Raw genomic sequence first — 27,768 nt, 5'->3', positions numbered from 1 at the left:
TTATCAATGGCAACGTAGAATGTTATTAAATATAGCCTATGTATTTAATAGCATTCTGTGTAGTGGAAAGTAAAGTGAAATTTTATATGTGATTTTAGGGCAGTATTCGTAATAATGAAAATCGGTGTAATAGGAGCCGGGGCGGCGGGACTCGCTTCAATTAAACGATGTTTAGAACAGGGACACCAATGCCTAGCTTTTGAACAAACTGACAAAATTGGAGGAACATGGAACTATACCGACAATACGGATATTGACGACAATGGCTTGCCGGTACATTCTTCTATGTACCAAGGGTTAAGGTGTGTATAATCTTGCTAACTAAATTACTAACTTTTAAAAACTCAACTAATTGATATTACTATTATGTTCCTAAACTGATCGTAAAAAGGCATGTTGATTCTGAGAATTATTCCGCTTTTCTTAATTCTTCCTAGAATTACTTTATTTATTTTTTCGCGAGTCAGAGATGCAGGAAATTTAGATAGACAAATTAGAAAATTACTATAAATATCTGAAATATATATAAAACGTTTTTTTTAGGATTGTCTTCCTATTGGTCCACGGCATGGTGATTATCCTTAGCCAGTCTGTTATATACATTTTATGCACGTCATGTCAATGTCACCTTTTTTCAATTACCTTATTCACCTTAACTGTCAAGATGTACATGATTGTTTCTCCATATGATCTATCTCTAATATATTTTTTTCAAACTTATATGTTTGCTATCTCCGTTTCTGCCAGAATTATTACATCATCTGCATAGAAATACCATGCTAATTCGCTTGGAATTTATTCTGCATCTTATGTTCACAGCTGTTACTTTATGTATACTTTTGACCATTATAAGCTTTAAAAGGAATGAACTTAATATTGCTAGGTGTTTTTTTTTTTGTTTTTTTGTTCTAAAAAACTAAGAAAATTGAAAATATAAACGTGGTTCCTATTTTGATCCCCTTATCAAAAAATTCAGCCATTCATTTCTCCTTCCAATTAAAGGTTTTCTTAAAGTTGTTTACACTTTACAAAGAAGTGGTCATAAGCCATCACTTTTCCTTGGGTAAAAGAATGAGTTAGTCGCCAGTACTCTTAATTGAAAAAACGATGTTCTTTGATCTTTGACTATTAATTGTTATTAATCTTAAGTCTTAAAATACCAGTATTAGCTAAGATGTTCAGCGGACGCTGTTGATGATCATTGATTCTTCGAAATATTCCTACATCAGTTTTATCACAGCGGTAAAAAACGAAAAATTTTATATTCTACGTTTTAAAATACGACTTGTTTTAGATACATATGAAGTATTTTTTAATGGTTTTTTAATAAATAACTTGGAAATACACGCTCAGCAATGTTGCCGTTGCGTAACAAAAAATTGGTATATATTTTACTTTCTCATCTATTATCTACTGTAAAATCTATATATGCTGGCTTGACCATTTTAGATGATTTCATATGTATTTTACATCGCTGTAATATTACAATATTTCCAAAAAGAAACGGAATCTTAGAACTATATTATAATATACATAATATATTACTGTTGCTCTTGTTACTTTAAAACAGTATCATTTTAGAACAAATTTACCAAAAGAAGTTATGGAGTATCCAGACTTTCCTTATGAAGAAATGGACAGATCGTACATTGAGCACAATAACGTTTTGGACTACATGCATAAGTTTGCTGCCAAGTATAACCTGATCCCACACATCAAGGTAAATAATAACACTTAATAAACTAAGATATTTTAAAACATTATGAATATATTGCAGTTCCTAAGGCAAATCATTGAAATCATTCCTCTCCCAAATGATAAATGGTCCTTAAAAGAACGCAACCTTAAAACGAACGGGATAACTGAGCATAATTTGGATGCCGTTATGATCTGTGTAGGTAATTATTCAGTTCCAAATCTACCAAATATTCCCGGCTCAGAAACATTAGGAACTAGGGTGATACATAGTCATTACTATAGGAAAAGTGATCCTTATAAAGGAAAGAAAGTATTGGTAATCGGAGCTGGTCCTTCGGGAGTTGACATTGCTAGCATATTAACAGCTGTGGCTAAGGAGGTAAGAAGATATCTAAGTTTCTGTTCTAAGTTGTTTTTATTGCTTGTTCCTTTAAGGCAGTATTTTCAAAACACATAAAAATTAATAGAACTTTTTTAAAACTGCTAAACTAAAAAAGTTAGTAGATTCTTTTATCGAAGGATTTACCCATAATTTATATTAATAATATTGTAGTTAAAGTACCCCATAAAATTTAAACCCATAAAATGTTCAGCCTCGTCGATGAGTAAAGGGTTTCTACATACTTATGGGTATTTAAGAACAGTTATAGTGCGGAACAGAAATAGCTATGGGTTAACAAGAACATTTTTTGGTTATCTACTAAAAGGTTTCTTCACCTTCAGAAACGCACCCAGCCCATAAACATCAATCATACTCAACGTCCAAACGCCCATCACATAACAGAAAAAAAAATGAATTCTTTTCTGCATCAAAATTCCGTAAAAAAAAAGCTGTTTTCAGGGTTCGCAAGGATGTTATGTTGTTATTTTAAATTTGTTTCAAAAATTAGTAAAATTTTGATCTTTTTGTACAAAATATTTAGGAAAAACCTTGCATTAGTTATTAGTAGAAATGGTTTATGTAATGATCGATGCCGGTTGTTCGTTCATAAAATTCAATAAAAACGCTTATTTTTCTAGTATTTTTACCTCATAATTATATCGCGGTAATGCAAAATTTTCACGTATTTACGAGTAATTCTTTTGGATTTCCAAATTTTGGGAATAGCATAGAAGAACTTCTATTCTCTAAGACATAATTATGTCACATTACAAATATTTTACAGTTATAAAGCATATGCATTGCACTCTGAGAATAATATATAGATTTTAAAATTATCATATTATGGCCGGAACTGGTTAGTAATCACTTCTCCTGAAGTTCTTAGCTTATATTATCTTGAATCCCAGAAGAATCATGGCTTTTACACATCTTAGAAGCTTGAAAGTGTTAATCTTTAGGAAAGTTTAATTTTCCATTGTCTATTTTAAATTTAGTATGAGGGGTTGGGAAGTATCTAACCAGTCATCTAGTCATCAATTATAAAACAAGTGTAAAATAACAACAACAACTATTCAACAGGCTTAGATCTTGCAGTGTCCTGACAGTAGGGGTCTCCAGATGTTTGGATCAATATCGGCTAGAGATTTTCCTTGGTTTTGCGTGCTATAAGTTGTTGCTCCTTGCACAAAATCTTTACGTCTGTTCATTGGATGTTGTGGCCATTAGACCAAGTGTGTTTTGCTATCTTTAATCTGGAAATCTATCTTCAATAGTAATTCAAAGTGAAGGCAGTCTTGATATTAAATCTTTGCTAATAGTTTTCTTTATTAGTTTGCTTGGATACCCGTTCTGCTGTAAGTCTTTGAGGATATTTATTATTTTTTCCTGTTGAGGTCAACATTGTTATTGCATATTGTGGCTGTGCTCGTATATACAGGGTGTTAACGACATCTTTGTTAAACCAGAATGATTGGAATTGAAGTGTAGTTATTGTTCTGTGTATTGGTTCGCGATATACTGATGTTCATAGGCATCTATTGTCGTTCATTACAAGAACATCTAAGAAGGGCAGTTCTGACTCAGTTCGAGGATATGAGCTGAAACTTCAACTCCTTCAAGCCACTAACAAAAAATAGTTTGTGTGAAGTTATCCATAAAATGCCAGCCATAAAGTTACCGCTCCGCGTGACCGGCCTACTATTTGTGTCAGGCCGGATATTTTTAAAAATCTAAGGAAATGAACATCATCTGTATAAAATTACGTAATAGTACTAATTTTTATCTTTATTATGCATTAAGAAATAAATTTAATCCTAAAAAACAAGCGTATATGAAGAAAAATAATATTTTTTAATGTTTAATATTAGTTATTTCATTTTCATAATTTCTGATATTTTATGGTGATGAGTTCTTATATTTTAATACTTTTAAATATATATAAATTTAAATTCTATCTCATAAATAAAAATAAAATTTGAATAGAATCCAAATTTTTTTTCCAGATTTTGTATACTTGGTGCCCTCCTATTTTTATACAAATCAGAGTGCATAAGTTTTGTTATATAAGGGATTTTTGGGACACTCTTAGGTATACACTAACATAAGTTTAGATAGATGCCACCCCTTCGTAACCTGTAAAAAAAATTAAGTTTGGTCAAAATCCCGATTTTTTCAAGAATGTTCGTTATTTAGTGCTCTCTTACTTTTATGCAAATCGGAGTGCAAGAGTTTTGTTTTAATAGTGATATTAAGGATACTTTTGAGTATACACTAACATAAGTATAGATAGTTGCCACCCCTTCATAACCTCTAGAAAAAATTAAGTTTGGTCAAAATCCCGATTTTTTCAAGAATGTTTGTTATATAGTGCCCTCTTACTTTTATGCAAATCGGAGTGCATGAGTTTTGTTTTAATAGTGATATTAAGGATACTTTTGAGTATACACTAACATAAGTTTAGATAGTTGCCACCCCTTCATAACCTCTAAAAAAAAATGAAATTTGGTCAAAATCCCGATTTTTTCAAGAATGTTCGTTATTTAGTGCCCTCTTACTTTTATGCAAATCGGAGTGCATGAGTTTTGTTTTAATAGTGATATTAAGGATACTTTTGAGTATACACTAACAAAAGTTTAGATAGTTGCCACCCCTTCATAACCTCTAAAAAAAATGAAATTTGGTCAAAATCCCAATTTTTTCAAGAATGTTCGTTATTTAGTGCCCTCTTACTTTTATGCAAATCGGAGCGCATGAGTTTTGTTTTAATAGTGATATTAAGGATACTTTTGAGTATACACTAACATAAGTTTAGATAGTTGCCACCCCTTCATAACCTCTAGAAAAAATTAAGTTTGGTCAAAATCCCGATTTTTTCAAGAATGTTTGTTATATAGTGCCCTCTTACTTTTATGCAAATCGGAGTGCATGAGTTTTGTTTTAATAGTGATATTAAGGATACTTTTGAGTATACAATAACATAAGTTTAGATAGTTGCCACCCCTTCTTAACCTCTAAAAAAAATGAAATTTGGTCAAAATCCCGATTTTTTCAAGAATGTTCGTTATTTAGTGCCCTCTTACTTTAATGCAAATCGGAGTGCATGAGTTTTGTTTTAATAGTGATATTAAGAATACTTTTGAGTATACGCTAACATAAGTTTAGATAGTTGCCACCCCTTCATAACTTCTAATTAAATTAAATTTGGTCAAAATCCCAATTTTTTCAAGAATGTTCGTTATTTAGTGCCCTCTTACTTTTATGCAAATCGGAGTGCATGAGTTTTGTTTTAATAGTGATATTAAGGATACTTTTGAGTATACACTAACATAAGTTTAGATAGTTGCCACCCCTTCATAACCTCTAGAAAAAATTAAGTTTGGTCAAAATCCCGATTTTTTCAAGAATGTTTGTTATATAGTGCCCTCTTACTTTTATGCAAATCGGAGTGCATGAGTTTTGTTTTAATAGTAATATTAAGGATACTTTTGAGTATACACTAACATAAGTTTAGATAGTTGCCACCCCTTCATAACCTCTAAAAAAAATGAAATTTGGTCAAAATCCCGATTTTTTCAAGAATGTTCGTTATTTAGTGCCCTCTTACTTTTATGCAAATCGGAGTGCATGAGTTTTGTTTTAATAGTGATATTAAGGATACTTTTGAGTATACGCTAACATAAGTTTAGATAGTTGCCACCCCTTCATAACTTCTAAAAAAAATTAAATTTGGTCAAAATCCCAATTTTTTCAAGAATGTTCGTTATTTAGTGCCCTCTTACTTTTATGCAAATCGGAGTGCATGAGTTTTGTTTTAATAGTGATATTAAGGATACTTTTGAGTATACACTAACATAAGTTTAGATAGTTGCCACCCCTTCATAACCTCTAGAAAAAATTAAGTTTGGTCAAAATCCCGATTTTTTCAAGAATGTTCGTTATTTAGTGCCCTCTTACTTTTATGCAAATCGGAGTGCATGAGTTTTGTTTTAATAGTGATATAAAGGATACTTTTGAGTATACACTAACATAAGTTTAGATAGTTGCCACCCCTTCATAACCTCTAGAAAAAATTAAGTTTGGTCAAAATCCCGATTTTTTCAAGAATGTTTCGTTTCAAGAAGTATCCTTAATATCACTATTAAAACAAAACTCATGCACTCCGATTTGCATAAAAGAAAGAGGGCACTAAATAACGAACATTCTTGAAAAAATCGGGATTTTGACTAAATTTTATTTTTTTTAGAGGTTATCAAGGGGTGGCAACTATCTAATCTTATGTTAGTGTATACTCAAAAGTATCCTAATATCACTATTAAAACAAAACTCATGCACTCCGATTTGCATAAAAGTAAGAGGGCACTAAATAACAAACATTCTTGAAAAAATCGGGATTTTGACCAAACTTAATTTTTTTTACAGGTTATGAAGGGGTGGCAACTATCTAAACTTATAATAGTGTATACTCAAAAGTATCCTTAATATCACTATTAAAACAAAACTCATGCACTCCGATTTGCATAAAAGAAAGAGGGCACTAAATAACGAACATTCTTGAAAAAATCGGGATTTTGACTAAATTTCATTTTTTTTAGAGGTTATCAAGGGGTGGCAACTATCTAAACTTATGTTAGTGTATACTCAAAAGTATCCTAATATCACTATTAAAACAAAACTCATGCACTCCGATTTGCATAAAAGTAAGAGGGCACTAAATAACGAACATTCTTGAAAAAATCGGGATTTTGACCAAACTTAATTTTTTCTAGAGGTTACGAAGGGGTGGCAACTATCTAAACTTATGTTAGTGTATACTCAAACGTATCCTTAATATCACTATTAAAACAAAACTCATGCACTCCGATTTGCATAAAAGTAAGAGGGCACTAAATAACGAACATTCTTGAAAAAATCGGGATTTTGACCAAATTTCATTTTTTTTAGAGGTTATGAAGGGGTGGCAACTATCTAAACTTATGTTAGTGTATACTCAAAAGTATCCTTTATATCACTATTAAAACAAAACTCATACACTCCGATTTGCATAAAAGTAAGAGAGCATTAAATAACGAACATTCTTGAAAAAATCGGGATTTTGACCAAATTTAATTTTTTCTAAAGGTTACGAAGGGGTGGCATCTATCTAAACTTATGTTAGTGTATACCTAAGAGTGTCCCAAAAATCCCTTATATAACAAAACTCATGCACTCTGATTTGCATAAAAATAGGAGGGCACCAAGTATACAAAATCTGGAAAAAAAATTTGGATTTCATTCAAATTTTATTTTTATTTATGAGATAGAATTTAAATTTATATATATTTAAAAGTATTAAAATATAAGAACTCATTCACCATAAAATATCAGAAATTATGAAAATGAAATAACTAATATTAAACATTAAAAAATATTATTTTTCCTCATATACGCTTGTTTTTTAAGATTAAATTTATTTTTTAATGCATAATAAAGATAAAAATTAGTACTATTACGTAATTTTATACAGATGATGTTCATTTCCTTAGATTTTTAAAAATATCCGGCCTGACACAAATAGTAGGCCGGTCACGCGGAGCGGTAACTTTATGGCTGGCATTTTATGGATAACTTCACACAAACCAAAAAATATATAAACTAAAAACAACAACTATTCTACAGGCTTGTATATTACGCCGTTCGATTGGTTATGTTTAAGTTGGAGATACTTCCCAACCGAAATGTACTACATGTAAGTTAAAGGCAATGGAATGTTCGAAAATTAGACTTTACTAACTTAGAAGCACTTTCATGCCTTATGTTGAATTCTTGTACGTTAAGCATATTTGAGAATAATTCTATGCACCTGAAGTTTCCTGATAAACCGTGGGCTTTAATGAATGACTTTTTACAGGTTTTAATACTGATGTGATCCAAATGATCTTCTAAACAGTCATCAAGGTGTAAAAATGTAGGTAAAGCTTAGTAATGGAGATTCCTATACATATAATTAATTTACTTTGAAGGACCATACACAGTTTAAAAAGTAAAATATTCTTAATACATAATGCTATATAATTAAGGCTATTGTTGTATTTTTATAATACTAATTATTATTGTTTTTAGAATTTGCTAAAACAAAACTAGTTTAATGTTTTTTGCTTGAACACCAAATTGCAAAAAACCTGCTCTAATTATGACCTACTTCTCTGAATCAAACGTCCAAAAATCGCTATTGATTACTTTAATTCAGTTAAAATAATACTCAGTATTCATTTTCATTAATCTTTGTATACACCGAGTACATATTGCCTGACAATAGAATCTGCGGCTATTGCGCATCACAGAACACAAATATATAGTAAGTGCTGCGCATTGTAAGGGGAAAACACAAACATGTGTGTGTGTGTGATTTCATTCATTAAATGCCTAGTAGCGTGTACCATTTTCTATAATCATGATTATAAAATACTGAACTTACAAACCAAGGACACTGAATGAAAATCGGAAGCCCCCGCCACTGAATACTTTTAAACAACCAAATGCCATGTGCCCGCGGGATCTACATATATGTTCAATCCCTTAGAACATTGAATGCGTAGAATAAGCCTAGCTGCAAACCATAGGCGAGGTTGTTTGAGTTCACCATCTGTCAGACAATGATGTCAAATCGACATTTCAATTTTTCATTCAATATATAATTTTCATAATCAACAAATTTTTCAGAATAAAAAAAAATTCCTTACAAAAAAAAACCAACTTGGCAACGTAAAATACCTTTGTTTACAATGCAAGTATCCGAAATTTGTGCTGCTTATTGATCCGAAGCTGTGAAGCTAGCGTCCGATCGATATCCAACACCCAAAATCTATAACGCAGCATATGTCGTTTGCCAGCAACCTATTTATAGTCCGCGTCCGCTATTATTTCATCGATATAATGCCCGTATCTCCTGAAATTCCCAAGGAATTTTAATATGTTGTCAATTGTAATTTTAATTTTGTCCAGATATGAGCAATCAATAACTTAATCGATTTATAGTGGCTCTCAAAGGATTTGAATGAATCTTTTTTCTTCAATAAATATCTAAACGCATTTGAGATGGTTGCAAACCTCTACAAACAAAAGTTTTTTGGTAAAAAAATATTGAATTGTTAGATGTTAAAAAATATAAAGGGCTATGTAATATAACTCCTAACGGTGATAAGGAAAAGTTTTATCCGTCTCCTTTACTAATAATTAATTATAAATTACAGAAAAAAGTAACTCAAATGCTTTGGAAGTTAACCTTTTAATTAATTTTTACCAAAAAAAACCTTAGTTTGTCGCGGTTTATACCCACTATAAACCGATTTAGTTATCCGTTGTTAGTATCTAGACAAAAAATCATTAAAACACCTTTGGAATTGGAGATACAGGCATTATATTGATTAAATAATAATGGGCGCCGACTATAAATATATCGCTGGCAAACGACATATGCTGTGTTCTTGATTTGGTCAAGGTTTAGTTTGACCAGATACTACCTTCATTTTTGCACTTTGCACACATTAATTTTGCGGCATTTCGAATTCGAATAAGCAATAAATTTGCTAGATTATAATAAAATACTTAATTACACATTTTTAATTAATATTTTGGTATGCAATACTTAACAGATACTTCATAAATATGTCGTCTCTTATATTATTATCATAACAGAAACTATTGTAACTAACTTGACAGTTTGACGTAATTAATTGGACTAATCAAAATAGTAGAAAGGTGGTAGACAATGGTACAGTGAAAACATCTTGTCGAACTTGCATTGTCTTATTTATTTAATGTAACACGACGTATCGGTTGGTAAATATCTCCAATCGTTATCAAGTGTAAACTGACAGCAAACTACTATTCTATAGGCTTATATACTAGATGTGTGCAGCGATGTGGAAAGGAAAATCATCCGTGAAAAGAGTTGGGGGGAGGACACGCCTCTCTCTAGATCCTACACTGTCTTGAGAGTAGAGGCTTCCAGATGTTGGGTATATCGACGCTTGGCTGGCTGAAAATCCCCTGATTCTGTGAAATGAAAGCTGCCTCTACGAACTTCCTCTTCCGCCAGTGCTGTTCCTTCTGCAGAAGCTTGGCTTCTGACAAATGGATATTGTGTCCATTATGCCACGCGTGCTCTGCTATTCCGGATTTGGAAACCTCTCCTCTTTGGGTCCAGCTGCGATGTTTCTTCGCTCTGACTTCTAGGGGGCGCTTCGTTTCACCTATGTATGAGTCACCGCACTCACATGGGATCCGGTAGACGCAATTTTTGGTATCCAACAGGCCATCTGGTTTGGTCTTTGATACCACGCTTCTGATAGTGGTGCTAGATCTAAAGGCAGTTCTAATATTGTACTTGCTGGCAATGCGTCGGATTTGTTCCGATGTATCCCTAATGTAAGGTATGGGTAGAAGTCTGGTTGTCGTGGTGGCCTCGTCTCTGATTTGATTTGGACGCGTCCTTTGGATGGTCCTACTTATTAGCTTCTTTGGATATCCATTCTGTTGTAGGTCTTTGTAGATGGTATCAACTTCAGTCATGAGATCCTCGTCGCTTCTACAGATGGTTCGAGCTCTATTGTAGAGGGATCTTATGATGCCTACTTTGGTGGTTGCAGGATGGTTGGACTCATAGTGAAGATACTGACCCGTGTGTATTGGTTTACTATAAACTGAAGTTCGTAGACAGTGTAGGATCTAGAGAGAGGCGTGTCCTCCCCCCAACTCTTTTCACGGATGACTTTCCTTTCCACATCGCTGCACACATCTAGTATATAAGCCTATAGAATAGTAGTTTGCTGTCAGTTTACCAATCGTAAGTATCTCCAATCGTTATCAAGTGATAACGATTGGAGATATTTACCAATAGAAACGTCGTATTACATTAAATAAATAAGACAATGCAAGTTCGACAAGATGTTTTCAATTCTCATGTTATTATTTAATCGAAATCAATGATATTGATCAGGATAAAATAAATTTCTTCAGTTTTATTTTACATATCTAAATGAGTTAATGTACACCAATAATCAGTTAACAATAGTGTACAACATATCATCATTTTCAAAATGGAAATAAAACGATGTTTTTCTTTAATACATTTATTATTTAATTTTTCTGAAAAATAATTATTTAAAATTACATACATAATTATTATTATTATTATTAATTCATTATAACAGATATTATATAAATTAGAATTAATCTAAAAATGTTTAATAGCATTTTGTTAGCACTGAACTATGCCAACCCAAACAGATTAGAAAATATTGTGAAGATTTTTGTGTTATTTTCTTATCATACATGTAAAGACATTACCATTAAATTAATAATACCCCTATTTTACTAACACAAACATATTCTATAGAGGCTAATAATATATTAATAATAAATATTTTTTATTTGCAAAAATACAATACACAAAATATTTATGTGTATATGGATGTTGTACAAAACTATAAATACAAATAAAAGACCGACAAATTCAAATTTCTACAGTGCAGATTCTTGTCTTCAACAACCCAAAAAAAGGAACTTTATAAAGTATATAGTTCACCTAGCAGACAATTAAGGTAATCTTTTCAGATAATACTCAAGACTAATGGCATATAGTACTAACATCCATGTACTAAACCTACACCAGTTAAAAGAATACATAATCTATAATACTAAAAATGAAATTTAAAAACAAAACATGTCAGACCCAGACATAAAGAGCAAAATTTATTGATATGCAATACATACATAAAATATACCTAAATTAAATATTCTATAAAAATTTATAATAATCTTGTTTGTAAAAAAAATCTAAACTTCACTTTTGAATAAATTATCTGTATTAAATATATATTTGTATACTTTATTTATTAATATCTTTTTGTTTCTTAGAGAAAAATTAAACATATTCTAAAAACTAATTAAAAATTCTATAACAGAGTATTATCTGAAAAAACATTATATGTATCTATCTACATTCCAAATTAACTCTTTGAATATGTAAAAAACTTATAGTATAGCATATATCAGATACATAATATATATTTGTTGGTCTCTGATAATACTAACAACATAACTTGGAACTATAATATTGAAAAAAAAAACTAATTTAAAGACAAATGCCTACAGAAAATATTATAATAAAACCATTCACTCTGATCCATTCTAGGTGCTCAGCTCTATTAGTCTCTATACCTATGTCTCGTCTCACTGAACATAGGAAGTGGTATGATTCATCATGAAATAAAATCACAAAATAGGTAGTGCAAACCTCATTAATAAATTCTCTGAATGATTCATGTGAAAAATAATGACAAAACACTTTTTTAAATGAATATGTATTGTATATAGTGTAAAGCCAGCAGTATTAGCGTTATTAAAATTTGTTGGAGAGAACTGATCAGATCAAATTATATAGCTCAAAGTCTTAATAAAATTTACATTGAAGGAAACTGAAAAATTACTATGCTTATCAGAAAATTATACCTACCTATTCTTACATGAAGGATATTTACATGAAAATTTTAACCATTTTTTTAATTGTCGAAAGGAAATGAGAGGCCCGACATTTTGTAATATGTATTTATAACAATCAAGTTAAAAATTCAATATTTGAAAGGTGAAACATCTTGACAAAAATCAACTGAATTTGATTTTATTACAGACTAACAATTGACAATACAAAAAAGTAACAGTCATGAATAAAATCACATTTTCCGACCGGACACCTGGTACAAATCAATTAAAACATTAAATATTTGGAAAAAGATATTTTTAGGAAAAATGCTATTGATTTAAAATAACATCCTTAAAATAATCCCAACCCAGGCTTCCAGCATACATATTACCACAGCCGACTTTACTCGTAGTGATATATGGTCATATATGTGATATATGGTCTATATGGATATGATATGCGATGATATGTGGTGTCATTAATCTAATGGTATGTCTTTAGATGTATGATAAGAAAGTAGCACTTAAATCTTCACAACCTTTTCTAATCTATTTAAAATTAGGATAGTTCAGTGCTAACAAAATACTTTTAAAAATTTTTAGATTAACTCTAATCTATATAAAGTCTAATAATAAATTATAATAAATTACTGTATATTACTTATATCGTTTTAAGTAATTTTTTTCAGGAAAATTAAATCATAAATGTATTAAAGCAAAGCATTGTTTTATTTCCATTTTGTAATTGGTGATATGTAGTACACTATTGTTAATTGATTATTGCAGTAAATTAACTCATTTAGATATGTAAAATAAAGCTGAAGAGTTTTATTTTTATTCTGATTAATATCTGATGCTAACACCAATCAAAAAGGCCCTTTTCTCTATAAGTAACTTTTATGATTAGGCGTTTGCTTTAGATATTACTTAAATAATAAGATTATCAGTTTAAATGAAATTTGATTTCCCGCCTTAATTTGGGAACACCTTTCTACCATTTTGATTGGCCCAATTAGGGACGTCAAACTGTCAAGTTAGATACAACAGTTTCCGTTGCCAAGCTAGAGGACGCTAGCGCTGATTTGTCAGAGGAATTTCTTTCAGTTTGTATGCAACCACTTCTCTATTTTTTTGTGTTTTGTGATTGACACCTAACTCGCCTGTGAAAGGAATGATTTGAATTTCCTTATTTCCATATATGGGCCCCACTTCAGACTTCTTTATAATTTTTCAGTAAAAAAGGAGTTTTTAGTTTTAATATTAATTAAAAGAACGGAAACCACTCAAAACATTCTTTTAATACTAATACTCACAGAATACAAAATATTTTTGGTTATTAAATGGATTTCAATTTTTTCTTTTGCTTTATAATAAAGAATGCAATTCAGTTTCTGCTAATTATAATTATTTATTATCTCACGTTATTTTTCTCTGTTAAAATTGAGTTATCACTGACAACATGGAATACTAAGCATGTTTATCAACCACATATCCTCTCTGCCCTCTGTGTAGATGTTACGCTCAATCCCAAGCAGCCAATTATTTATTCTAGTGTATTCAATGTTCTAAAATCTCAAAGTCCAATCCCAATTGTCCACTCTCGAGTCCAATTTCTCCATAGGATCACAGCAACCAATTAGGTGCCATTAGACCCCATCGACGCCCCTTCTTTTCGCGTGACGTGTCCAATTTAACCGATACCGATAAGATCTTTTAAAAAATTTTAAATTATATCTACTAGTAAAAAATTATAGTTTTTAAATTTAAAAATATATTTAAAGATCATATTACAATCCTTAAAAGATCTGTATAGATTTTTTATCCTTGTAAAAGATTACATTTTAAATTAAAATATTATCTCGCCAAGCTCTTTGCCTCTTTTACAATTGAGCTCTTAGGAGCATCGAATTTTTTTTATCCGAATTCTTTTCGTAACCGCATATTCGATAGCCATAATATAAATAACAATTTTTAGACTCTGTAAACATTTTAGATTAATTTTAGGTATATATTAGCCACGGAGAACATAAGTTTGGTAAAACAGGACATGAAGTAGTAGACAAACCCTTAGTAGAAAGTTTTAAGGGTAATGTGGCAGTCTTTAAAGATGGCTCTGAAATAGAATTTGACAATGTTATTTTTTGTACGGGTAAGTCATATTAATGAAACGTCATGTCTTTTCAACAAGACAATATAAGTCTAGGTCACAAGTTAAAACGGAAATTATTGCGTTCCCCCTAGTAATTATAGTACCCAAATTGAATGTATAGAAGACCGAGTGGTGAGATAGAACTGGCAAGAATTGGGCGTCAATCATTCGAGTTGTGTTTTTTTTACGTCGCACGTTAAGATTTCGCTTATTTAATATTTACTTCAGCTTTTTGCCGGTAACTTTAAATATTAAAGGGATCTTTTAGAAGTAGAAATCGTATATTCAAGTACAAACATTTTATTTTATTAAATGGTATTCAAGCGCTTAAAGAGAATAATTGGGGATTTCATTTTAACTACCCGGGTCAACAAGTTCCACGCGGAAGTTCCATCTGGAAGCGAATTTGGTTTCCTTACGTGCATCATAACACCGAAGACATTATCAATTGTAGTATTTTTCCCATTCGTTAGGTGTGAATTAAAACAATCGAAAATAGTCAACAAATTTATGTACACACTTACAATACGAAAACACCATCTCTCACGACTACGACAACTATTTATGCCTGATTTAAATCTCGCGCCAATATTTCGAACTTCACCTTACTGAACTGTCAACTGACTCCCAGCGGCGACGCAGCTCCTTAAATACGCGGCTGACTATTCTGGAAGATTCGCTGACCTTCCAGACGTCGTGCGGTGTGCCCCTTGTATCATTCTGGAATGACGGAGAATCAGCTGGTTTCTCGGTGTTTACAGTATCATTGTACACAATGTTAGGATGAAACTTTCTGATCGGGTCGAGTATCGTGAAGCTCCACAAGGAAATGTTGTTGAGCATCTGAAAAGTTAAATTAATTTAATAACTTATTTAATAGCAAAATAAATTAATATTGATTTTAATATTTTCTTAAGTTTAATTTCTTAATTCAACGTTTAGCAAAAACGAAACCAAATAGCGCATGTGGGCCATGGACGTTTCTCCTAGCGGTGACCGTGGAATCAATGAAGCATTATGGCTCTATGCTTTTGCTATGCTATTTGACTTAATGCTTTGCCTATTTTTTGTGTTATATGTTAATGTAGGAGTATTTTAGTATTTAAGAAATAAATTTCCGAGGCTGTATAATACTCCGCTCAATAATTCCTATGCCTTAATGAAGTAATTACCGAGGTTGAAATCAAATTTTAAAAAAGATGAAACATTCTACAGAAAATCTGAAGAAGCGTTGGTATACATGTCTATGAATAGTCAAATTTTTCAAAAGCAAAGGGTATTTTCAGGTTCAGGACTTGTTGAGTGACGTGTTATGGTCGCGAGTCAGAGTAACCCAAAAAAATATATTGGTATTTTCTAGGTTATCAGTATAGTTATCCATTTTTAAATGCAGAATGTGGTATCATTGTGGAAGATAATTGGATAAAATATCTCTATAAACACATAGTCAATATTGAGCATCCTACTATGGCATTTATTGGTGTAATTTTTAAAATTTGCCCACTTCCTATGTTTGACATTCAAGTAAGTATATAAATAAAATGTAAAGAATAAAGATAAAAATATAATGTTATACATGAATATTTAACAAACATATCCTGAATATCATCTGTGACCATTTTAGAAATATTTAAACGACGAAATGATTTCTGTCAGCAATTTGAATATATCTTATTAGGATCTTATTAGCACATTCGTTAAATTTTTAGATATCTTCGAACCATATTCACGGATCTTATATTTCTTAATACTGGCTTTAGTTGATTTTTTTTGGCTTTAGTCTTCTTTATTGATCAACTGGCCGAAATCAGAAATTCAAAATTTATGCAAAATAAAGCATTACTTAATATAGTAGCAGCTATCCATTATATCCCAATAAATATTATTGAAGCAGGATCAAGATAAATTGATTTAAAATCAAGAACAAAGTGGTTAGCAGTCGATTAAAAAAAATAAAATTTTACACATAGAAAATCATCGTCACTAGAAATCTATGTTACAATATAACTAGAAAAAGTAAATAATAAAAACCATACAACTAAAAAAATACCATATTTCAGGATTTTCTCTCAAAGCTCAGAACATTCAAACGTAGATAGAACTTCGATAGAATATGCCTGGAATGAACTTTGATATCAGAGATGCTACATACATTTTGTTCACTAAAAATATAAGAGACTTATTTAGTGGATTTTTGTACCAATGATCTTTGATTTTAATATACAATAATTAATCTATAACCATTAAAAAAATATTTTAAAATACTAAAAAATGTATTTTTTCAATTTGATATTTTTGTTGTAGATACGGTTCTTCTTAGAATTCATCAAAGATCCTCACAGATTTTCAAAAAAGGAAATGCTGACTGATATTTTAGAATCTTTTAATAAAAAAGGAGTGCCTAATCGCTTATGTCACATGATTGGAAACCACTGTCAACGCAGTTATGCCGAAGATTTAGCAAGAACCGTACAAATAAAGCCACTGAGGCCTGTTATTCATAACTTGTTTGAATATCTTTTTAATAATAAAAATGTTAAGAAAAAGTATAAAATTATAAATGATGAGGAGTTTAATGAATCAAATGTAGTGTAAACATGCAAAAAATATATTTTTTCTACTACCGTGCGTAAAGTACACACTTCGTAGGGCGTAAAGAGACTTTTTTAGGTCGTTTAAAGTCGTTTAAGTGTGTAAAGTAGTTTGGTATTTTTCATTTTTTTAAATATTTTCGGTAGTAGAAAAAATTTTATATGTTACACGTGTGTAAAATACCCTTTTTTTATACATAAAAAAAGGATCATTATACACACTTGTGACATAAATAACTATTATAATTATTGAACCTATAAACCTGGTAAACATTAATATTGAATATTAATAAATAATGTGTATAATTATATAAATAACATCGACTATTGGTGATATTGTTATCTACATATATCATTATAACTTTTGTGTTATATACCTTAAGGAAAAATTTTACCAATATTGTAAAATAAATATTTTTATTTTTAATCATCATTTGTTATTTAATTATACTGCGCAATATGATAATATAATAAGGGAAACATTTGTGTTGCTAAATGCTCCTTTTGGAAAAATCTGGTAAAGATTTTCTTAATCCTGTATTGCTTATAGGAGAAGGCAAAAATAATGGAGATAAATAAAAATAATGGATTTTAACTATGATTTTAAACTGATTTCATAAAAAAAGTCAAATTGGGTCACTACAATCTACACTGCCACCGGTTGGAAAATATCCTATTGAAACATTCACTGTAAGCTAAAATGTGTTTATTATCATGTGTTAACCAGATTCTATATTTACTAAATGAAGCTTATTCCCAAGCAATATTGTAAAATCTCCTTAAAACTTATATTTCTTATATATTATTATATCTGCGATGCTTATAGATAGATGCGATAATTGTATAAGAGTTTTTAGACACAAATATGATTATTTTGGAAATATTGTATATTTCATAAAAAATTAGCTACATCTGTGACTTTTACATTCAAATATAAAGTTTTGCATAATTTGCCTTTAAAAGTCTACTTTGAGTCTATTGAACATAATAATGTATCATTAAAATAAATATATAAAAGAAAGTTGTGTCGAGATTTATAACCTAGAGCAAGTAAAATATACGAGTTATTTACATTGTTTCTTGTATTTGATTTCCAAATTTCATTATTCGCAAATTTTCTTCTGTCATCTTTTCAAGATCTTGTAGTTCGATGAACCACTTGCTTAATGATTATTTGGTTTAAAAGTACCAGTTACATTTAATTAAGTTCCTATATTGTTGAACGACAAACATTAGTTGACATGGCCAATATTCCAGATTTAAAGTGAAATTGAAAATAGAGTATTTGGGTTTTTTCTAAAGAAAAAGGTGTTTAATTTTGTTGTCTTTGCCACTTTTATATTTTTATATACCTATACCGGATGACACAGGAAAAAGGGAACACTTAAGTACTATTTTACTCTTTAAGATAAATAAATGAAATTTGGTATATTAATGAAATTGGTATAAGAGCATCTTTTGACATATTCAGTTGTTTTCCGTCCATTTCTGGTTAAACAGGAAGTGACATTCACTTTCTTATTTGAAATGAGACACTTGACATATCAAAATAGATTTCATTACATTTTATGACATCAATCTTTAACAGGCCTATTTAAAATGTCCAAACCAGTAATTTTAGCATTTACTTTATTTTTTTAAATAGCACGTTATTGGGAATAACCACTTTTGAAATAAGGTTTTGTTTTTGCCAATAATTGGATATGATTATTTTTTAAATCGGTGAATTAATAAGCCCATAAGAAGAAAAAAAATTAAGTCATGTTAATAAATGCATTTAGTTAATAGAAATAGCATAGAAGGCCTTGATTTCTTAAATAGAACGCTGCATTTGACGCGTTCTTGAATTATTTTTCAATTGACATAATACATGATATCTTATCAAATCCAATTATTATTTGTCATTCAAATAAATTTTCCGCAGATTTTTGAAAGGATTTTAATGTTTACTAATTTTTGAAATGTTTAGTGACTGTATTTCTGAAAAACTGATTTAAGTAATAAAACACAATAAATATTATTTTTACGTCACTACTTGATTAAGAATTAAAATTTTCAAAGCATTCATGGTATCTTATTTCAAAATTTACAAAGCTGATTTTTTCTATGAGTATAAAATGAAAAGTGGCAAATGCAGTATCTTTTTCGTCAGAATATTATTTTCTATTAAAATACGTAATAATATAACAATTATCCTATTTAAAATAAAAAAGTTAGTGTCACTTCCTGTTAAACCGGAAGAAATAACAAAATATGTCAACTATTGTATCGATATACCACATTTTATTGATTTATCTTAAAAGTAGAAAAGTTATTAAGTAGTCCCTTTTTCCTGTGTCACCCGGTATCAGTATAAAATTCTTAAAAAGTTGTCAAAATGGCCATTATTTGATAATATTATATATTTTGGTAACAGCAGGCTTTTCCTGAGATATTCAAGAAATATCTTATGCTTTTACAGAGATGTTCTAAGTATATTTCTGTACCATTCCTGATAGGCCTTTATGTTATTACGAGGGCTGTGTGATGGATGGTTTTCGGTAGGTACAGAGAAATATTTTTGAAATCGTGCATTAATTATTGTGTTTACATATTGACATTAAGGATTCTATACCTAGTATATTATTACAAAATAAGGCTACGTTAATTGGAATTTTCAAGAACGTTAATTTACCCAATTCATTCCTTTGTAATATATATGTAATATAGCAACAACCGGATTTTTAAAACGAAATCTTATTAGGAATTAACTTATCAACTGTTTAATAGCGGTCTTGTTCGTGGTAAATGATTATATCTTAATTAGTCTGATTTTCAACAACATCTTAATAACGTAATTTCATGCGTGTCTTTACATAATTTACATATTTTAGGTTAATTATGAAAAGCGGCATCGATAAACTAAATAAATAGCAATTAAAGAAAATCCAACGAAAATGGCATTCAAGTGTCTTTACTGATAATATTCTTGTTATTGATATCATTTTAATGTTTTAAGAAGTTCCCATATTCCTATCAAACTACTATTTTCCTAGTTCTATTCACTACATTATTAAGTTGTCGTACCCAGGACCTTATGTGGCCAGTCCTGTGTACTACGTTAATCTGATTTCTCGGAACAAAAGCAGAACAAATGAAATGCTACAAATTGCAGAGATTAGTTAAACGTCAGCTTTTGACAAAAAGGTTTGTTAGTCAATTATTTTTGCTTGAAAAGGTTGACAAATGGGATTTTAAACAATCTCAAAAAGTTTGGAGTATTGTAATAGGACGATCTTTTTTGTATATAGGTAGTACTTTGGACGATTTTACTATACCTCATCCATATGCTTCAACACTCAATCCCCAGTCATAAAACTTGATACTTTGGAGCAGGTATATCCAGAATATTCTGACTCTGAAGGAGTCTTTTTAGTTATAGGCATTTAATTTTCAATGAAAAATATCGGTTTTCTTAATTAGTAAAGCAAAAATGAAATTTCTTATATTAAATGCAGTGGGTAAAAATCTTAAAATTAGTAGCCCTTATTAATTTTAGCGTTAAGGACTATACATTACATACTTTCTGTTATAAAGAAGTTTTTTTATTTATTTTTTTTGAAATATACACACATACAATATTTTCGCATTATTTTAACCTTCAGCAGCTCATATCTATAAAAAGCAGATCAGTTCAAGACCATCATTTTTAATATACAAGATAAAAATTTATATGGATAATGAGTATGAACTATACACATCAGAGCTATTATTTACTTTGTTGATTAGTTCCTTTTTGTATCAAAAACATTAATTATAGTAATATACACCATAAACAAATAACCAAAAAGCTATAAAAAGGCATTACAAAAAATTATGTAATATTATATGTACCGGGTGGGCAAATAAGAATGTTCACTGGATATATCTCAGCGGCTAATTGAGATAGAGCGTTCCGGTAAAAAATTTTTTACAAAAGTGCTTTAAAGAAAATGCTGGAAATTATTGTCAAAGTCAAAACTTTTTTTTTTATATTTAGAAATTTTTCTGGTTTGACTAAAGCGATTTTAACCAATGTTAATTTATTTTAAAGAACATGTCCTAACCTATGAACTGCGCTTTTCGAATTGTGTCGATAGTTTTTACGATTTCCTCTAGAGGGCGTTAAATAAAATGTTAGCAAATTCTATGAATTTTCTCTTAAAATTTAAATGCAATGGTATAACTCTTTTTACATCATCAAATGACAAATAAAATTACTAATAATTCGGTAAAAAAATCACGACGATAGCGTTTTTAGGACCGGAAATATTGACTAAAACATGAAATGCTGCTTTTTTGATTTTTCGCCATTACAGCCGGCGTCTTCTTGGTCTGTTATTTGCTAATTTTCTATTATATTAATTATTTTGGTAACCTAAATAGCTTTAACGAATTTATTATATTACTATTATGATTTAACTAATATATTAACACGTTATTTAAAACCAAAAATAAAAAGTAAGCTTTAATAATGAAACGGGAAAATACTTAAAAAAAGTTAAAATAACAACTTAACTAAAACTTCCAAAATAGCAAAACATACAAATTAATGGCGACCTAGATGTTCAAAATGATGTCCGTCATTTTGGATACAATCTAATAATCTCTGCCTGGTTGAGAGAATAGCAGTCTCAATTTCTGCTACAGAAATACTTTCGATTTCTTCTCTTATCCTTTCAACCATATTTTCGGGCGTGGTAGGCCTAGTTGCGAATAGTAGATCTTTTAGTCTTCCCCACAGATAAAAATCTAGCACAGTGAGGTCTGGTGATCTAGGAGGCCATGGAAATACGCTTCCTCGTCCAATCCATCTAGCAGGATATGTGAGATCTAAAAATTGTCTTACATCTCTTGCAAAGTGCGAAGGACACCCATCATGTTGAAAAAACATGTCACGGCGAATGGAACCTCCTCTAAAAGAGGTGGTAACTCATTACTCAAAAAGTTTAAATAGACTGCTCCATTTAATCTCTGAAATATAAATGCTCCAATAATTTTTCCCCCAAAACTTCGCACCATACATTCACCGACCAGCGACCTTGGTGCTGGACCTGCTGCATCCAATGTGGATTCGTCTCCGACTAGTAATGCATATTGTGCAAGTTAACACCGCCATTGCTGGTAAACGTAGCCTCATCTGTCTATAATATTTCAGAAAATATATTGGGGTTTTCATTACCCATATTTAATAACCAGTGACAGTAATCTAACCTCCGATCAAAATCTTCAGGTGTTAGAGCTTGGTGAAGCACAACATGATATGGATGCATTTTAAAAACAAAAGTTTGACATTAAAGTAAAAACTCATTCAATAACTCAATAACAATGAGCAAACCTAAAAAGCCTTGCTTTTTTAATTTACCTGTGGCCTGTGGTCTAAAATATTTCTCACAGTCGTTCTGCAAAGACTCAATTCTCTAGCCAACGTTCTGGTGCTCACATGTGGATTAAAAGCAATATATGCCAAAACTTTAATTATATTTTCTTCCGTTCGCCCCCTACCTCGTCTTCTGTGTACTGGAAGATTAACATTTCCCGTAGTTCTCAGCCGATTTATGTTAAAATAGTTATACCATTGCATTTAAATTGCTAACATGCTAACATTTCATTCAACGCCCTCTAGCGGAGATCGTAAAAACTATCGACACAATTCGAAAAGCGCAGCTTATAGGTTGGGACATGTTCTTTAAAATAAATTAACATTGGTTAAAATCGCTTAAGTCAAACCAGAAAAATTTCTAAATATTAAAAAAAAGTTTTGACTTCCCCCCACCGCTTTATTTTAAGAAATATAGAAAAAATTTACAACAAAAGACAAAGGTAATTAAGTAAGCGTTAAAATGCATATACAGGGTGTCCATTTATAAACTGACACATTTTAATTGCTTATAAGTCGAAAACGAAAAATGACAACAATGTGCGGTTTTCACAGAACTTCATCAATATTTTTAGTTTTTTTTGACAGTGTTGCCAAGTTTCAAAATTTACCTGAAATAGGAGGAAAAAAATTGATGATTTTCAAAGGCTGATTTCTCAAAAATTTTAAAAGTAACACCCTGTACTTTTTAATTTCACATGAAAGCCTGTTAAATCCCCTTTCCGAAAATATATCAATTGTCTTAAATTCATTATTTTTTTTACAGAGCCAATTTTAGTAAATGACATCTTTTTGAAAATTTTCCTAGAATACATACATATTCGGTGATTGATGAACATTTTCTGGTAATTGCCTATGTATCGCTTTAGCATGATCATAATTAAATAATTTGCGCTATTGCCATGTCTATAAAAAGTATTTATTCTATGTATTAAATTACGACTATTTACAACAATTTTAACAACAAACAATTGAAGAAATTAATTTTAATTTATAACTAATAAATTAGCTGCTTAATATGACCCCTATTTTGCTCGGAACACAAAATGTAGACGAAGAAATAAGTTGCCGAAGGCGTTTTGTAGCATTCGCGGTGTAATTTGGTTGAAAACGTTTACTATGTTGTTGCGCAGTTCATCCAAATTTCTTGGGGTTAGATTGTAGCAGCGGTCTTTTACATATCCCCATATACAAAAATCTGGAATGTTTAGATCGGGAGAATAAGGTGCCCACTCGATTGAACCTGCTTGCCCTATCCGTTTGTTTCCAAAAGTAATATCTAAGGAATCTCTTGCGACCCTGGAGAAGTGTGGTGGTGCACTGTCTTGCTGGAAGTAGACCGTGTCTAAAATTCTATCATGCTGAAGTTGAGGATAAAAAAATGCTTCCAACATATCGGTGTAATTGTTTCCATTCACTGTTGCTTCTTGAAAAAAAAATGACCCATAAATTGTAGATTTCGATACTGCACACCAAACGTTCAGCTTAGAAGAATCTCTTTCAAATTCGTTATACACTCGAGGATTTTCATCTCCCCAAATTCGGCAGTTATGCTTATTTACTCGACCACTGATGTAAAATGTTGCCTCATCAGACATTATTAAATTGGTATCTGGCTCATTTTTAAAAAGATCTAGTAGTGTTTCGCATATTAAATATCTTTTTTCAAGGGCGCGATTTTCTATTTTTTGGAAAATTTGAATTTTGTAGGGCTTAAACTTCATTATTTTTAGAATTGTATGTACTTTCCTTTTTGACATATTTGTCGTTTGAGCTATGTTCCTAATAGATATTTGGTTATTGTTTAAGTACAACACTTCTTTTACCAGCAAAATATCATACAACAGATTATCTTGTGCATTTAGGTTTGTTCTAACTTTTCTTTTAACTGTTCCCTCCTGGGAAAATTGGCGTACCCAATAAAGTATAGCATTGCGTGAAGGTGGAGCCCTTTCAAAAGTCAGCCTAAATCTTCTTCTCCTCTGCGTAACTGATTTGCATTCACTAAATAATAACACGCAACGTGCCTTTTCCCGGGTGGTAAACATATTTAAACCTTTCAAAATCTTTAAAAAATGCAAAAATACATATAGAAATCAAATTATTGGGACTGCCCAACGAATGACGTTAAAAAGATTTGACAGTAGTTGAAGCCCACAAAACAAATTGTGCAACTCACAGCCTCCCTGACAAGCTACAATTGTTATTGTTGTCACTTGATACCGAGAATGTTATTATAATAGGTATTTATTGTAGGAAAATATTTAAAAAGGTGTCATTTACTAAAATTGGCTCTGTAAAAAAAAATTATGAATTTAAGACAATTTATACATTTTCGAAAAGTGGATTTAACAGGCTTTCATGTGAAATTAAAAAGTACAGGATGTTACATTTAAAATTTTTGAGAAATCCAAAGGCCGATTGACGAAATCATCAATTTTTTTCCTCCTATTTCAGGTAATTTTTTAAACTTTGCAACACTGTCAAATAAGACTTTAAAAATATTGATGAAGTTCTGTGAAAACCGCACATTTTTGTCATTTTTCGTTCTCGACTTATAAGCAGTCAAAATGTGTCAGTTTATAAATGGACACCCTGTATTATAAATACCACTTATTTTGAAAAAAAATCGTAGAAATAACTAGTTTTCTATTTTGTCATGCCTGTGATGCCCTCTAGCAGCTGTGCCACAATCTCGATAATAATTGCCAGCATTTTTTTTAGGAACTTTTGTAAAAAAAAATTTTACCGGAACGCTCTATCTCAATTAGCCGCTGAGATATAGCCGGTGAACATTCTTATTTGCCCACCCGGTACATATAAATTATTATGGTTTAAATAACTCGAGAATCGGAATCACGCGTAGGTCAGTGTAATGATAACGCTGAAATTATCAGAAAAGTTTTTCGGTATTTTTTAGATCAAGGGTTTTATATTGTTTGTCTATTTATTTAAAATTGACCAAATTTGATTAAAATTGATATAATCGATATACAGGCTTTATAAAGTATGATTTCATCAAATAACATTTGACGAAATTTGTATGAATCATACTTGTTTGTTTTACATTTGAGTATTGCCAAATAATTTCAAAATTATATTAATAACGTATTGCATTACGTATTTAATTAAATTACTACTTACTATTTAATTATTTACCAAAAAGTAGCAACATACATTTTTAAAATATTACCATATATTATGGGTCGTAAATATTATTTATTTCTTAACATAATGTAAACTTTTTTATTTTTGAAGGGTGTTTCTCAATTTGCGAAAAATCTTCCACAAACGTCATTTTGATTTATTTCGATTAAGTGTCACGTTTTAATTATCGCTTATTTACCAAATTTGAATTATTAAAATTGTCAAGAATTACTTAATCTGCTTGTATAAAATAAAACTGAAATCGATGTACTAGAAACCATTTATAAGTTTAAAGTGCTTATTTTTCATTATATATACAGCTTGTCCATTTAATATTCTCTTCCTCCATTGTGGTTATATTGTTGAAGCTAAAAAATTCAATTTTTTATCTTTAAAAATATTTGGAAGATGAAAAAAGCTACATTTTAAAACTGTTTTGACTTATACAGGGTATTTACAAAAGGCGTAGAAATTTATGTTTCTGTTATTGGAGACTTTATTATTATATATTATCTGATTTTTCGTAAAATTCTAAAAAATTTGATGTCATGCATGTCATACTTTAATCAAGTAGTTTTAAAATTAGAAACAGTTGAAATTTTGTCAACTTGAAGCTAGCCATAACTACTTGTCTAAGGATAAAATGATTTTTACATTCCTATCTTAACATTTTAAGATGTGTTTAGTAAAAGAAAAAAAATGTGTTTTTTTCCTTAAAATGGTAAAAAAATTCATGTTGACCCGGATCAAAATATACATGTCTCATGTCTATAGCCTTTTAAGGTTGAAAAAAGTCGGTTTTCAACTGTCTCTATAATTCAAAAACTACTTGAATAAAGTATAACATGTAATACATCAAATTATTTAAATTTTGACTGAGAAGCACAAAATACATATTATATAGGATATTCCATTTAAAAAAATCATTGAATTGTTCCGCCACCCCTTTTGCGAACAACCTATATATGTCAAAATAATTTTAAAATGTAGCTTTTTTCACCCCCTGCCTACAAAAAAATTTTTTTTGCTTCAAAAATACAGCCAAACTGGAGAAAAGGAGTACTAAACAGACACACTGTATAATGCTTTGAAATTTGATATGCAGTTAGCGAATTAAATAAAATATATTATTTTTATATAATTGAGAAAAATATATTTGTAGAAGGTATGGAAAAGAATGGGGTTTTACTGCCCTAATGGAACAAAAAAAGATAAATTTTTAGAAGTGAGGTGGATAAAGCATACTCAGAAATTATTAACATATCGCCACAGATGAAATATAACATATAATAAATTATAAATATAAGTTATATTTATTTTGTGATATAGTCCTGATACTTAAAGCAAAGTCGTAAAACTCAATATTTTGCTTTGGAATACTTACATACATGAATAAGAAAAAGCGATGTAATTATGCAATTAAGAGTTTCAAGAACTTACTGAAAATAATTTGTTTTTTAACAACAATAGTATCTCTCAGTGCAACAATAGCACAATAGTGCAATATATGGTTGACTTTGGTAAGCCCTAGATGCCGAATACTCTGTCGATAATATTTCACACATTTGAACGGAAACCAGAATCTGATGTAATAAGAAGAAAATTGATACAAAAAATGCACAAGTACTGCAACGTCCGCATACACAGAAATATGTTCTCAATTATTTAATAATTATAACATTGCTTATGTTAATTTAATAAAATAATCATATTTTTATAAAAATGAAATTACTACGAAACAGGATAAACAAACTAATTTTATTCAATAAAATTATTATTTATATTCTTTATTTATTTAGCCAGATATAAGGGTGTTACAAAATTCAGTGCAAATATTTTATAAACATCATATTATTGAAGTTAAAATAAGACTTTTTTTCTATAGACATGTGTTCTAAAATGCACCCCCTCAGAGCTACAGTTCGCGCAAATTGCTTGAGGA

The 27,768-nt window shown here is 30.2% G+C and overlaps 1 protein-coding gene and 1 long non-coding RNA gene across 2 annotated transcripts; one reads left to right on the top strand and one right to left on the bottom strand.

The window, feature by feature from the left end:
- On the top strand, window positions 1-17,714 carry LOC126734823 (uncharacterized). Its single transcript, XM_050438578.1, has 7 exons — window positions 1-40; window positions 99-302; window positions 1,582-1,720; window positions 1,778-2,077; window positions 14,546-14,690; window positions 16,051-16,214; window positions 16,995-17,714. Coding segments are annotated over exons 1-7 (1,245 nt in total). The 5' UTR covers window positions 1-38; the 3' UTR covers window positions 17,286-17,714.
- On the bottom strand, window positions 15,185-27,259 carry LOC126734827 (uncharacterized). Its single transcript, XR_007660185.1, has 2 exons — window positions 27,211-27,259; window positions 15,185-15,533 (listed from the first exon to the last, which is right to left on the bottom strand). It is a non-coding gene; the product is annotated as an uncharacterized LOC126734827 (long non-coding RNA).
- Between the last annotated feature and the right edge of the window lie 509 nt (window positions 27,260-27,768).

The sequence above is a fragment of the Anthonomus grandis genome, chromosome 4 (assembly GCF_022605725.1).
Source record: "Anthonomus grandis grandis chromosome 4, icAntGran1.3, whole genome shotgun sequence".
NCBI classification, from domain to species: domain Eukaryota; kingdom Metazoa; phylum Arthropoda; class Insecta; order Coleoptera; family Curculionidae; genus Anthonomus; species Anthonomus grandis.
The sequence above is the reverse complement of the archived record's forward strand: the minus strand, read 5'-3'. Positions and strand labels throughout refer to the sequence as shown.